Raw genomic sequence first — 15,443 nt, forward strand, 5'->3', positions numbered from 1 at the left:
TTTTCAAGCCTTATTTGCACTTTTTTACTCAGTCCTTATCATTTGACTCAATTCCTTACAACTGACATGTACCAAAAGTAATGCCCATTCTCAAATCTATCCTTCGCTTATAATCTTCTAAACTGTAGACCTATTTCATTGACTTACATGTTCTTCAAGCTCCTTGAACAAGTCATACACACTCAAATCATTAATTATCTCGAAGTTCACAACATTATATTTAAACATAAACATGGTTTTCGCAGGGGATTTTCTTGTGACCCTCAGCTCGCTGGTTTTACTAACGACTTATTTACTTTAATAGACGCCGGCATTCAAGTCGACGCTTTGTTTCTCAATTGATTTTCAAGGCATTCGATCCGGTTCCCCACCATAGACTACTTCTCAAATTTTCGCATCTCAATATGCACCCTCATGTTTTATCATGGATTAAAGATCTCCTCTCATCTCTCGTTCAGTTCACCTCAGTTAACGGTTTCAACTTTTTGATGGCTCAAGTTACATCTGATATGACTCCTTGTCTCCTTTAGAAGAAATTCTTTCTGCATCACAACCACATACATGCTTAATAAAATAACAGTGCAGACAGCTTTCACTTACAAATATTTAGGAGTTTACCTTCAGTCCAACTTAACCTGGAACAACCATATTAACTTGATTCTAGCAGCTGCTAACAGTTCTCCTGGCTTCCTAAAATATAATCGTTGACATGCTCCTGCGCAGCTTGGCAAACTTGCTTATACTACCTCAGTCCGACCTAAAATCGAGTATGCTTCAGCCATATGGGACCCGCATCAAGCCTACGTCATTTATAGATAACATCGAATCACTGCAAAACCATGCTGCTCGTTTCATTTTTTCAGATTACTGGCATACCACAAGCGTCAAGGCGTAAAAAGCTCTTGCTGAACTTGATAACCTTTCTCATCGTCCCAAACTTGCTCGCTTAACACTTTTTAACAAAATTTACCATCAACTGTTGCTTCGTGACGATTCTTTTCACTAACCCTCAGCAGTCTTCCCACGCAGTGACCACCTTTTCAAGATCAAACTTATCACATGGCAGAGTTCAACCTCTGCTAAATCTTTCGTTGCCAAAATCATTCTTGACTGGAACCGGCTGCCTTCTGCAATCGCAACTCAAATCAATCCGGCATTATTTCGTGAACTTATAAAAAAATTAAAGCAATGTGTATTTTTTTCTTCTAGTTCTGTTCTGTTGGTCGTAATGCTTTTTATTTCTATTTTTCATACTTTTTATTAGGTTGCCATTATGTTAAATTTGCATGCTGTTGTTCTGCCACATTTTGACACGGGTGGCCTGCTCACTTATTCCGCTTTTCTAGTTTTGTTTCTGGTTCAGTTTGTCATGATAGATATTCCCTGTCATGTTCGCATTTTTGCCGCCCCCCTTTGTCGTGGCCCTCGTAGTGAGGGCCTTTAGGTGTTTCTGGAAGTAAATAATTAAATAAATAAATAAACAGTGGCCCCCCGGCGCGCCTACCTTCGCCTAGGTAGCCGTATCCAGTGACGGTGCACCGCTCTCCGGGCGTGGGCGCCGCCCCGCGGGCGGGCAGGCAGACGAGGCAGACGCGCGCGTTGAGCTGCACTCCGCCCTGGAGCTTGAGCAGCGCGATGTCGTTGTCCAGCGTCTGGCCGTTGTGGTTGTGGTGGATGTAGGTGGTGGCCACCCGACGCGTCTGGGCGCCCGGGTGCGCCTGCTCGCTGCCCAGGTCGTGGTCACCCACGCGCACGAACACCGGCTCGCCGTTGCGCACCAGGCTGCGGGAATGCAGCACGAAATCGTCCAAATAAACGGGCAGTGAGGTGACTGCCTCTAGCGGAGTGAAGGAAGCCGAAAGCAAATAAAGCGTAATGTGTTTCTTTTCAATTTGTGACGTTGATCAATGGAATATGTTAGTACCTTAATTTTTTTACCTGAAAGACGGCTGATTAGAAAGTAGAAGAAAAACCAACCGCGCACTGAAGTTGTTCACATCCCACTTGGGGCATATGCTTGTTATGGCGGCATGCGCAGCTCTAATTAATAGCAGAGAAAGGGCGAGTATAGAAATACAGTGCCGTCTGTAGACAGTTTCATTACTAGCAAACCATTCACTTCTTCGAGCAAGTCAGCAGTAGACTACAGCCGCACCTGCCAGAAAAGTTCACTTATTTATCACTAAATACAGTAGCCAAATAGTTAAGAACGTATTTTTTAGGTAACCCTGAAGTTAATGGCATGCAAGACTGGTTTCAGCTAGTTGGTGAAGAGACATCGGTAATGAAATACAACGGCGCAAGAAAAGAACAACGGTAACACACACTAGACGGGACGGGTGCCCATACTGTCTAGTGTGTGTTCTCATCCTCGTCTTCTTGCATCGTTGTATTTCATTGGTTAATGCCATGTTACTGCTAACAGGAAGAAAAACAAACAGCACAAAAAACCAGAAAATGAAACTAAGTGTTCGGTCTTCTGTATGTAAAGGCACAAATAATGTGAAAGGTAGCGCGTTATTGCATGCAACCCACGATCAATTCTCGGGTGTTGGTAAGAATCATATTTTTAGGTTAATTTTTTCCCGATGTTCTGGTCGGGGCAGATAATTCGGCTTTTAATTTTTCAACTTCCACGCGGAAGTACACACAAATTTTATAATTCAGCTGATGCTAAGTATTCCCTTTCGGGTTTCCTGTACTTGCCCGTACAGTGAAAGCTTCATACCAAATATAAAGTGCGCTGTGGTCATGGAATCGACATCGAGACCTTCACGGATAGACATTTCTCAAAAAACAGAAACTTGATTCTTCAGTATACTGCCGCAAGCCACCAAGAGCGCTGGCCCAGCTCATCCTCATGGGCACTCGGTGCTCAAAACAGCCACAAAGGAAATTTTCGAAGGCCGCTAAATGAGTAAGGCAAAGACGGAACAAGTGCACCAATAAGCCAAAACGCGAAAGCACGCGCAGGTGTATGGCGGGAAAGAATGGAGAATGCGCACTGGACTGCAGTGGTTTACCACCCATTCTAGAGTGTAGACAAAGAATGAAGCATATACGCTGTCAAAGCGGTGTGCACTTTGATTCACTCGCTTTGAAAACAACACGGTGATGCGGGCGAGCTACTCACTCACTTTGAACTTCACCAATCGGCCACGCACTGGTATTTAAAGCAGTGCTTGCGGTAATTTCTTGTATTTCACACCTGCTGTGTCACTGCGCTAAAACTGCCTTCCTTCGTCACACTTTTGTCCGCGGCGCCTTGAGAACCTTTAGATGTTGGAGCAGATGTGCAAAGTACAATATAGCGTAGCTGTATTTGTTTATTTACATACCCGAAGGGCCCTTTCGGGCATTGTGTGGGGGTAGTGAATAAAGCAAAAAAATGATTACAGCAAGCACGTAAGTAAAAAGTAAAAGTAGTTTCTCACCACGAAGGTGCACACGGCGACATAGAGTTACTATGTATTTAAGCCTACGCAGCAAAACTTTCAGTCAACTTAAGAGTGGAATGAGATAGAAATAGCGACGCCCCCGTTTTCGCCTGACGTGAACTCTTATAGTATCTAGAAATTCGATTGCTCCCAACCCGGTGGGGCGGTTGTGATGACGTCACAAGGTCACGCGAGCTCCCTCGACCAATAAGCGAATTTCGATACATCGGAAGGCGAATTTTGCTCCTGACGTGAACTCCAATTCTATCGCCTTAAAACGAGTCTCGGGAAAACTGGACCCAAATTCTCCGGTAGTTCAAGAAATGAGTGCCGCCACTGGTCACGTACAAGGCTACCGCAGTATAGCTAGCTATTCAAGCGAACGCATCAGAGCTTATTTCTGCCAACTAGAAAGCACTAACGGGGCAGAGCAGGTAGCACTCCGCACACGCAGAAACACGCAGACTGCTGAGCAGACGAGCAAAACAAAAGACCAACGGTCATTAGACTCTCGCGGAGTCGCTCAGTGAGCGCGGCCTGACTGGGCACGTGCTTTGCGTAACACTGGGCAGCTACACTTCCCGTTCGCACATTTGACGGAGACAACAAAAACAGTAAGCGGAGGACATTCGCTTGTCGTTGGAGGCGAGATAGTAGAGCAACACGATAACACTCGGCAGCAGGCGCAGTGCTGTGCCCGAGCAACACAACCCCCGCAGCTGTTTTACCTTCGCAGTCCTGGCACAAGGAACGAGCAGCGAGGCGAAAGCTGTACTAGTACGAATTATGCTCGCAATTTAATTATCCTATTTTATGCAATAAAACTTTGAGTATTCGCGATGCAAACATCACAAGAACAGACTGGATGTGGAGTGAAGTAAAGGCTGTTAGACTCATTCTGCATTCGTCACTGTGTGCTGGATAAGATAGCAGAAAAAAGGAGACAGTGACTGTGATGCGAGTTAATGAGCATGTGACCTACGACTAATCATAATGCGCAAGTTGTTAATTCTTATGTTGGTTCGCGTAAGGATGGGAACGTTCCAGAGCGGCTTGTCTCGTACGCAAAATTAGGTTTATACCGTGCATTTCTATGCCCGAAACTTATCTTCACGTCTGCGGTACAACTTCCGCGCTTCGCGCGATCACAGGCCACATACTCAGACATAAAGCCGTTGCACATTGAGAAAACATCTCGATGAGCTACTCGTACGACTATATGTTTAATACTCTGTATGTAATGTAGCCATGTTTGGTAGAAAAATGAAATTGTAAACCGTGTTTACAATGCACATGCGAATTGTGGACTGATTGAAGCAAAATGCTTTAATCTACCAAAATTATTCAGTATACATACGTGTCACATTACAATATATCTCGGTGACATTCCACAAAAACATGGCGCTACCTCATTAAGTGGTAAAGAAGAAATTAAGGAAAGGTGGAGGGTAGACGTAAAGTGCTCAATCCTTGAGCACTAACACACATGTAGGGCTGCCTTAATCATAATCTGTTATTTTTAAATCAATCAAAGTATCCTCCAAAGTCTCTTCCCTCTCCTCCGTTTAGGGTACACCATTCGTCACGCATATCGCTGTACGATTACGGCGCATTCGCCATCATTCGCTTATTTGTATCGTTTAGAAAAAAAAAATATTAGTCTGCACTGTGGCAAGTGTAGTTCAGCTGAAAATGCGCAGCAAATTTTGTTACCATGCCTGGCATACATCGACCAGATGACATGTTACGAGGCTTCTTCCTTTATTTACCAGTGCAGCGAATTCGCGACATACCGTTTGCACGCCGTGTATTCATTAATATACATGGAGCTTTTATGATACAAAGTTTGACGTCAGCATGTTTTCAGAAGCCACCGCTTTCCGGTTAAAATGTTTGACGTCACTGTGGGCCAGCCGTGTGAAGAAAAGAGGGTCGCGATTGTGAGACTTCCAGCCAGCTTTGGGCACGTCCTGACTTTTTGATTTTCTGAAAAGTTGCGGAGTAAATAGCAAGAAATTTGTTTAAAACGCAATTATATACTTTACATACTGTCTCTGGGCCTTCGAGATGAAGGTCTGAGGCTTTTGATTTAGTCTTTCACACAGCTTGGAACAGCTGCACAAGATGGACCAATTGGTAATGGCTACCTACCAATTTGTGAAAGTTCAGGGGTATTAAGAAAATTCTGATATTGCCTTTCGAAACTGGGTACATTAGCTAGCATTATCTTAAGGTACCATTTCCTTTGAGTCCTTAATAATTTGAGAATTAACGGTTAAATTGCAAAAGCCTGAACAAATGCCATTGACAGTCAAATGCATGTATTGATCTCTTGCTGCTGCTCTTCTTGACAGTGCCATGAACTGAACTTCTATGCGATACCATAAGAGCCCCATTAGGACGGAAAGGCGGTGCCGCACCACGAAATTTGCATGGTTGTCAGATGGCAAAGTCATGCATGGCAGCTCACAACGAGGCTCACTATCGCACTCTCACAGCTAATGGTAATTAAGTGTCCGCCCAAGTTTTTTGTTTGCTCTCTGCGAGAGGCTTAGCTTCTCGACAATCTTTAGAATATTCCGTGGAGCTGTGGCAATACTTGAACAGTGAACAAAATTACGTCTCCCATCTACAACGCATGCAGCGTGTTCGACTCACCTGGTGACGCAGTGAGCCGCAGTGAGCACCCACTGGGTGCCGATGAGGGCGCCCCCGCACAGGTACTGGTTCTGCTCGTTTATCAGGGCCGCCTGCGAGGTGAGGGTGAAGACAGCGTTCGTAACGTTTCTTGCATCGCTGAATTAAATGCTCGCTTTTATTCCCCAAAGGCGGAGTATGACACGCGTGCACGACTGATTTTCATCCCTTTTCGAGTCCGCGCTGCTGCGATCACCCGTATAACAACGAAGACCACTCATTTCTTTAGAAGCATACGCACAGCATGCACGAACCTCTGTGTTGGAGGATAGGCTATTCAGGCGTTGCAGATGAGCTTGCAAGAAGATCAGGATGAGTAAAACTAGGAAGTTCTGTGCCTTTTATGAAGCAAGAGCGACTAAGCCTATCATGCGCCAAACGTTGGTTTAAAACTAAGCAGTACCCTTAGAAAAATTTCTTTAGACAGTCTGCAGACTGTTCATGGATTTTTTATTCATAATTTACGGATATTCTGTGGACAAATCCTATAGACTAGCCTATAGAATACAAAACTTATAGACAGTCAATAGATTTATGGCCACACACTTTAAGTAATTTTTTGTAGACAATATACAGACAATTAATAGATGCAAGGAAATATCTATAAGAAGGCAATATAGTGAATAAGAAGTCTATAGACAGTCTGTAGATCAGTTTTACAATGATAGTAGGCAAAGAAACAGAAGATTGCCTCGATAAAACACAAAGTCTTCGGTGGACAACCGGTCGGATCTATTTCTGCAACTTTTTTTAAAATTCTCTACGCTTTCTTCATGCGGGCGCGGGCGGTATACACAGCCACCCGAACGTGTCTGCTTCTCGAGGCTGTGCGCACGATGCACAAAAGTTTCGCATGTCCCCGCAGGGATTCGGAGACAGTGCCCTGGAACTCGGCCTCGGAATCGACGCGTTTATTCATCGTTTATGGGTGCCACCGAAGACCGAGGGCAGTGTTTTCTCCACTCAAATGAACGCGTACTGGCGTTGTTGCCACCTCATTCAAGAACGCGTTCTACAAAGTCCAAATCACCCGTGGTCGGCAGCGCTCTTGAAAATTGCTGAAGGAATTAAGTACGTCATCTGTGATTGTTCCTCAGCACAATTGAAAGAACCGCCCATCGTAGACAAACGCTGGGATTTCCAATAGCCTGTTTTCCCTCTTTCTTCCCTTTCCGTTACACAACCACTCATAGCGGGCTCGAATTTGAGCGAGCCACTAGATGGATGTGTGTAACAACGTCTGACGGTACAATGACCTCGACAAAGGGATTTCTCGATACTGATGATGATGATGGATTTTTACGCCGCAAGGGCATCTATGACAAAAGAGCGCCATGGCACAAGGTATTTTCGACTTCACAAGGCGGGGTCAAAGACCCATTTCCCAAGCATTTCACCCTAAATAAGCCGAACACCAGACCAGAGGAAGACTTGTACCGATTGCATCACCGGTGGGTACCCGGCGGTACTGGGGATGGAACCCCGCACCTCCCGCAAGTGAGGTGGATGCTCAACCACTCGGCCACCGCTGCTCGTTAGTATTGCGACGGAAGGACTACCATGACGCTGTGAAAAATATGCTACCAACAATAACTTGCGAAATGGCTGTGGTTTGGGATAAGTGGCCGTTCGTCTAAAAACGATGTGGAAAGATCGCAAAAAAAAGTGGTCATGGCAGGAAGAAACACAGAAGTAACCACCGAGGCTGTTAGGGCAAATTACGTCTGCTGCACGACGGTGCCCTGGCGAAGACGGGCAAGAACCCAATTTAAAAGGAATGTGTATCAAAATATATTGGTACACATGCCTATGGCTTTCTCTAGAAGATTGCTCGTGTCGACACCAACGGTGGTGTCTTCTACGTTTGTTCTCGTCATGATCGCCCTTTCTACAGGAACTAACGAGTATAGAAAGCGTCCGCATGGTCAGTGACACTTAGTGCTGCTTTGATGACATTTTCTGAATAACACGGGGACCTGCAGTTCAGCCAATAGACGCCATGTTTCTTCTGATCCCAAAATGAAGGCTAATGCCTCACTGATACCCGGTCTGACGATCCTCTGCTTTGCTTTCTTGAGATGACGTTGCGCACACGAAAAGACATACACAGGAAAGAGCAGAAGATGACAGATAGAGCGCAAATCTTCTGCTCTTTCTTGTGTACGTCTTTTCGTGTGCGCAACGCCATCCCAAGAAAGATATGCACCAACTCGCCCAGACAGAAGTTCCGAATTCCTCTGCTTTGAGCATACTTTTTTCTGCTTTGTGTTATACAGAGCAGAAATCAAATGGCTATAGCTAAACATAAACAGGCCGACGATTGTTCTGACTCTAAGTTAGCTTGGACAACATTTTGTTTGCAGTTTCAAGTGCTTTAGGGAGATGTCTACACCCTCTCCCGAAGGCGGCTACTTTATAGTCTCACGTTATAATTTTTTGCTGCACGAAAATAAATCACAGAGAGTAAACAACCTGTATTCAGAGCACAGCACTTCTGCAATGAAAGCCTCCTGCCAGAGCCCTATGAGGGGCTGCTGTATGTGAAGATAAATAAATAAACACATAAACAAATAAACGTTATGCCTCAACACAAGAAGAACGAAGATGGCGGGACAACAGCCAAAAGCTGATGGCCACGAAACTTTGTGAACAAACGGCTTTCAGAACCAGCGCAACCCTGAGTAAAAGAGAAGAAAAAATAAAACGCCATTTCTCGGTCGCCAATTTGCCCTGTTACGCGCTTTCGTTCTTTCTTCCTTCCTTTCTTTCTTTCTTTCTTTCTTTCTTTCTTTCTTTCTTTCTTTCTTTCTTTCTTTCTTTCTTTCTTTCTTTCTTCCTTTCTTTCTTTCTTTCTTTCTTCGGCGTCGTGCTATTTATTTTCGCTATGTAACGATTAATCCACTTGACCGACTGCCCCAGATATGGGGCTTAGGGAGATAAGAAAACTGATCCCGGGGAAATTAGCCCTGGACCACTGCCTGCGCTGGCAAACCTAAAAGTGGCACGAAACGCAGCGGAGGCAAACTGCAGAAAAAGACGATGCTTCGGTTAACCGAGTGCACTCCAGTAAAACATGCGACACGAACGGATACGCAATACACAAGACGGGGCTCGAACGAGCCTCTCTTCATTACTTTCCGATTCAGGCCTCTTGTAAATGCTGTCGTAGATGCAGCAACATCTATAATAGACGTGAGCGAAGCGTTAGGAAGAGATTATAATTTGCGCTCCATCATATATTTTAGATCACGCTCGTGCTGTATTATTTACCAACGTACAGGGCAATCAACAATGAAGCCCAATCATTAAATAGCTCAAGTCCTTCCCGACTGTTCTGGCTGCAGTGGCAATCGCATGAATGTTTGTACCGCATGAATGAATGAATGAAGCCCGGCCGTCCTCATTTAACCCACAAATGCTGCTTGGCACTCCACAGGAACTAAGGGACATGTGTTATTAAAAAAACTATGACTACTATGACTATTCACGGAGCGAAACTTCGAACTAATCTTATTCACAACATGTCTCAGTCTCACCCATTACAGCATGCACCTGAGAGTGCTTCATTTCCAACGCCTCAGACTCTGTGCCTTCGGTGTCTTCGTCTGCCAGTGACGCCGAGGGATACAAATACTGTTACTTAGAAGAGCCGCGCGAATTACAGTAGCTCCCATCCCTGTTATTTCACACTGCCGCGTTCCATGAATATGTGCGAGACATTTGATTACGCAATAATAAACGCGCCTTTACTTCATCGTTCAGCATGGCCTCAACATCGATATCCATAACTGGCGTCGGAGCATATCAAGTTGGCACCATGACTGCGCACCCGTGTGGGCTCCCTCTCATTAGACACATTTAGCATACCCTACTGAAACGAATCCTTATGCAACTGTACGGAAGGCATACGGTTTCCGTACATTTTCCGCAAGGCGCATAAATAAATCTAATGGATGTTATAAGGACTTTATGGAAACCCATATGGAGCGTATAGAACTCGTACGGGTGTTAAGAACTGTTATATGCAGAGAACATGCGCGCATCATACGGTGTTACGAAGGGCCCTATGAAATCTACGCTGGGTGCGGACGGCTGTGTACGGAAAGCATAGGGACTTCACAAGGTGCTACGGACGATCTTAAGGAACGTATGGAATATGTGCTGTTACGGACGCGGCTATGGCCGGAACATACGGATTCCTTACTGACGTCATATACGATTCATGGTTTTTTATGGTTTATGAGAGTTTAATGTCCCAAAGCGACTCAGGCTATGAGGGAGCCGTAGTGAAGGGCTCTGGAAATTTCGACCACCCGGGGACAGTACACGGGTCTCTAGACACATATACGTATACCACACGTATATGCAGTCTGTATGTATATATATGCATATAGAGTTACGCATATAACCTGTACACTGTTGCCGTTACCGTTACAGAAGTAGAATCCCGCCAACCACAATGCGCACGCGCTGATTGGTCCCGATGCGACAGGCGCCTGCGAGGCTGTGGGGTACGTGGCGCCATCTGGCGGCCTTAAGGCGATCTGCGCATGCGCACTGATGGCGCGGGCTCCCGGTACTCCATAACGGTAGCGGTAACACGGTATGCTAAATGCACCCATTATTGATCCCAGGCACAGAGGAGGCCCTGTACACCCACCTGCCAGCACCATTCTCCAGGCAGCGAGTCTTTGCCTCCCGTGATGCGGGCGGCATGGCGCCGGTCCGTAGTGGAGGCCCCTCCCCCCTTGACGCCGCACGTGGAGGGCCGCGGTGGACGGCGGCCTTTGGCCACCGAGGGAGCCCCTGCAATGAGTCGAGGGACAGCACCGAAGTCATTCATAATACGTTCCAAAAAACGCGGTCCTGCAAATGTATTCTTACAAGTAGGAAAAGAACAAGATAAGTCCCGCCTAGACAGGTTAAAACGCCGTAAGACTGGCCAAAAGTAGAAATATTTACGAGTTTGGTCAACACTGACGACGAGAGTGCGCACGCTTGAAAACCATACACTGCACAAGCGGGCAAAATTGCCTTTCGGCAGCAGATGAATGAGGAATTTTTCTGGTACGACATACCATTTCGATGGCAAGCTGCAAAGGCTAACTGCTTACGGCGTCAGCAGGATACACAGGAGAGCCGCCGCGGTGGTTCAGTGGTTATGGTCCTCGGCTGCTGACCCCGAAAGACGAAGGTTTGATCCCGGCCGCAGCGGACGCATTTCGATGGAGGCGAAATGCTTTAGGTATATGCTGCGCGATGTCAGTGCCCGTTAAAGAACTCCAGGTGGTCGAAATTTCCCAAGCCCTCCACTACGGCGCCCCTCATACCCTTGCCGCTTCGGGACGTTAAACCCCATAAACTAAACTAGGATGCGCAAGAAATGCGTAGCGTTTAATGCACATGTCGCCAAAAGCGTGGTAGTTCTTTTGAATGTTTTTAAAGGCTGTTTCACTGGTTTGATAGCATCAGGAACAAACAGCGCTGTGCGGAGCTCCTCGTGCGAGTGTCAGTGCCAGCTAAAAACATGTTCAACGTCATAACAACAACTTGCGCGCTAACCTTTGCGGCGTACTTATCCCCTTGAAGCACAAGACGCTTCCGCGCTCATAAAGCTCGGAATTTCAGGAGAATAACACGTTGTACAAACGGAGGCAGGCTTTCATGTACAGTCCTCGCTTCTGTAAATATGTTGCGATTTCAGGCGTTTTTGTTAAACAAGAGTGTACAACTAATTGGCTAACAGACTACACTTTCCTTGTTCCTTTAATTCCACAAGCACCTTTCCAGAAAAATGTCAAGGCTATGGCATCTGCGAGCTCTTGCATCTATCACCCCCCCCCCCCCCCCCTACTACCTTGATCTCATTTCTCGAATAACTGACCGAAATCCTCGTTCCGTTATTAAACAAAATTCCGTGCGCCCGAACATCATGCACCAGCAGCGCTTTTCGGGCACACGAAGCAACTTAAAATGTACACTTTTTTCCAACCGGAACTGCCCGCTTATCTCTTCTTAATGCTTCACGGTGCCCACTGAAAGCGGGTCACCATGTCAAGCCCACACACACCCCGGCGTGTCTTCTTTGTCGAGCGGCGGCGTGTCTCTCGATTATGCAAATCGTGCGCGCAAACCGGGTCCCCCGCTGCCCTTGGCGCGCGCCCAGCAGAAAAATGCGAGCCGCTCTGTTAACGAGGGGGACGCCTTCCTGCTTCCTCCTCCGAGGGACGCTCCTCCCTTTCCTGTGTCGTCTGCGCGCCCAAATCGCGTCGCCGGAACTGGCGGCAGCGAAGGTCTCGTGCCGTCAAAGTTTGCCCAGCAGTCGCCGAGAACTCCCCGACTACTCCTCGCCCCTTCTCTCGTGTTTCCATAAGCGCATGCTACTTACTCCAAATCTTTCCCATGGTCTGAACACACCTGGCGCACATGTGACCACACATGTCCCATTCTCGAGAACGGCCAGTGTCAGGCCACCTCCTGGATGACTTTCTCATTGGCCGCTGGGCGGACGTGGGCGCTTTGGCTTAGAAAAAGCTACGCTCGCAGTGACGCCGTTACCCAGCAGGAAGTCCCCCTTGCAATAATGCAAGGCTTAACCCAACCTGCTTTTTAATGCAAGCCCCAACCGACCAATACTGCGCAGTTAACGAACGATGCGATAAAAGATAACGAGTAGTCAATGTGTTCCTGATTGTGTCGGCTCTCTTTTCTTTTGTTTAGTGCCTGTTAATACAGGTTTGTTTAGTGCGTGTTAATACAATCCTTCATTCGTCACTGCAGCCTATGACGTCACTGCAGCCACTCACACCACGGGTGCGCTGTTTCCTGACGTCATACATGGGCTAAAGAATAAACCCGGTTCCTTTTGGAAAAGATGGAACCAGCTTATATTTACAACGCTGTTTGGGTTGATTTAATTACGTTCTGCTCAGCCTTTATGAACTATCTCGGTCACGCAACTCTGTTACACAATTCGAGGCGCATGCGAAATGTGGTGGTATGTTCAATACGGTTAAAGTCAGAAAGGCTGTATAGTGCAAGAGCCACACACACAAAAAAAAATGTAGCACTTTACAGCCTTCAGGTGCAGTGTGGCAGAGCCACAGCGCACTCTATTCCCTGTGAGGTAATTGAGTATTGTCATGAATTTCGCGCTATGCAGAGTTTTGCCCCTGACACTAGACACGTCGGATGAAGTATATGTGGCTCCTACCTTCCTTGCTTCTATATATCTATGCACAAAGAAGTTCAGGACTGATTCTAAGACATACTGTACATAGGGAACTTCAAACGAAGCAGTTACACTCAACCAACAGTATTGCCGTAAATCTCGCCAGTGATACGTGAGAACGGCTTTCATTGATAGCTGTATAAGTGTTCAATCAGAAATGCATGGATAGAAATTAAGACGCTTGTCCGTCACATTTGTGTCACACTAAGCCACCGCTTAGTGCACACAACAAACACCGCTTTTAGCGCGTGAAATACAACAACAAACGAAAGTTCCAGAATCTCAACATAGACGCCGCAAACTAGACTGAGAAATATTAAAAGGCGCACTTTCCATTCCGGGAACGCCAGGGAAAACGAAGGTGTTTACAGCGACAAGCATGGGCGAACTAGCAACCGATTTATTCCGCCATGCCTCCTTCACTCTTATACCCTACCAATGATATTATATCTGAGCAAAGAAAGAGAAAAATATATGGTAAAAAAATTAGCAGTTCACAATAGCTGGTAGTAATGAAAACAAATCGGGTGAAACCATAGCCCCTATTCCTGAAATGCAGCGCCTGTAATAGCACTGCGTTAAACCAACTGAAACCTCAGTCGTTGCACTCCAATCAATAAAATACGAGAACGAGCATTTCAGCAGCCTATAACGAGCGCTGATTTCACCTCAGAAGGCAAACTTAAACTGCGCAGTTGCAGTATGGCAAATTCAAACCAACTCGCCGAGCATTTTGTCGTCCAGTTCTTAAAACCTTCACTGCGCAAGAGCTTACGTCACCGACCGGTGTATTGATACTGGCCAGTTACGATAGCTGACTAGAAAGGTCTTGGCCAATAACGGACCATCCTTATGAAAAAGAATGTACACGAATGTCGCCATGAAGATGATGGCTGGAAATAAAAGCTCTTTCTAGAGCGCTAGCACTAAGACCTCCACTCACCGATTTCGCCACTTGGCCACAGGACTGTGAGGAAATGCCCACCGTGGCAGGTGGCAGTTCAATTAGTGATTGGTCGCGAGAGGTTGCTCGGGAAAAGCAGTCTGGTCTCAAAAGCCCCACCGGTAGCAGCACCTGCTATCGCAGGGCAGTGGCGCATCGCTTAACCGCTGCATCACAGCGCCAGGGGTGTTACGAGGAGTACCAGCGATCTATGAATGCAAAGCAGAGAGTGACCAATTCCGCATATATGGACATTAACCAATCAAAGATATCACGCAGTACCCTTAAGGCGGTGCTTAAGTTTGATTTCACCGATCTTTATCCAAAGCCTACGTCACAGTGAAAACTGAAGCTCGAAACAAAACCGAAACTGAAGTGAAAACCGAAGCGCTCACGCACTTAATTTGCATTTGGCCTAACCATGCTGCATCGTCCGTATTTTTTTTTTCGGCACACTGGCTCACCCAAAAACAATTATTTACTTTGCTACCCTGTCGTCACGAGTGCGCTTCACCCCTGAGACACTGGGGCAGGCATGTGCTGCTTTTCTGAGACGACAGAATGGGCCAACAAGAAATCAGAAACCTTCGAGCAGCAAGCCGCGGTGTTTGATCCGTAAAGATCAATGAGACGTCGTGGAACTACCCGAGAGATTGTTGACAACACTGCTAAGAAGGCCCGACGAAATGAAGATGCAGTCACTGACCATAGCCCAAAAAACGGTAGGTGTTTCTTGACAGTGATTTGTGAGTGCTTCATTTTATCGGATTCCCATGCCTGACCAGACTGATTTTCATCGAACTCTCGACTACATGCTAAGAAACTTCGTTACAACTTTAGGAACTAAAAAAATCATCAAAACAACAAAATAGTCTCACAACATTCTATCTCAAACCATCACTTTCATTTGCTATGTCGTCTTTTATATCTCCGGCGATGAGATTTGTTGAAATTGTGTGCCCTCTTGTTACAGTCAGGTTTTGTGGAAATTTCCTTTTTACAATGTAATAACTTTTGTTTGCTGTTTCACACTTCGCTTTATATATTTGTTCATGACTGCTGACCGCTACGTGTAGTTGCCAGTGTGGGGGCCTGCGGCCTTGTCAAACTGCCTTAATGACAGCTTTTTCTGCAA

At 46.2% G+C, this 15,443-nt stretch overlaps 1 protein-coding gene across 1 annotated transcript in view; it reads right to left on the reverse strand.

Annotated features, from left to right (window-relative positions):
• mas (trypsin-like serine protease domain-containing protein masquerade) overlaps positions 1-15,443 on the reverse strand; it is a 52,758-nt gene that overhangs the window by 32,865 nt on the left and 4,450 nt on the right. The window contains exons 4-6 of the mRNA XM_077627880.1: positions 10,795-10,940; positions 6,096-6,187; positions 1,505-1,782 (exon numbers count right to left, since the gene is read on the reverse strand). Of these exons, the coding sequence (XP_077484006.1) occupies positions 1,505-1,782; positions 6,096-6,187; positions 10,795-10,940 (516 nt within the window). The remainder of the gene's footprint in view (positions 1-1,504; positions 1,783-6,095; positions 6,188-10,794; positions 10,941-15,443) is intronic.

The sequence above is a fragment of the Amblyomma americanum genome, chromosome 6, assembly GCF_052857255.1.
Source record: "Amblyomma americanum isolate KBUSLIRL-KWMA chromosome 6, ASM5285725v1, whole genome shotgun sequence".
NCBI lineage: Eukaryota > Metazoa > Arthropoda > Arachnida > Ixodida > Ixodidae > Amblyomma > Amblyomma americanum.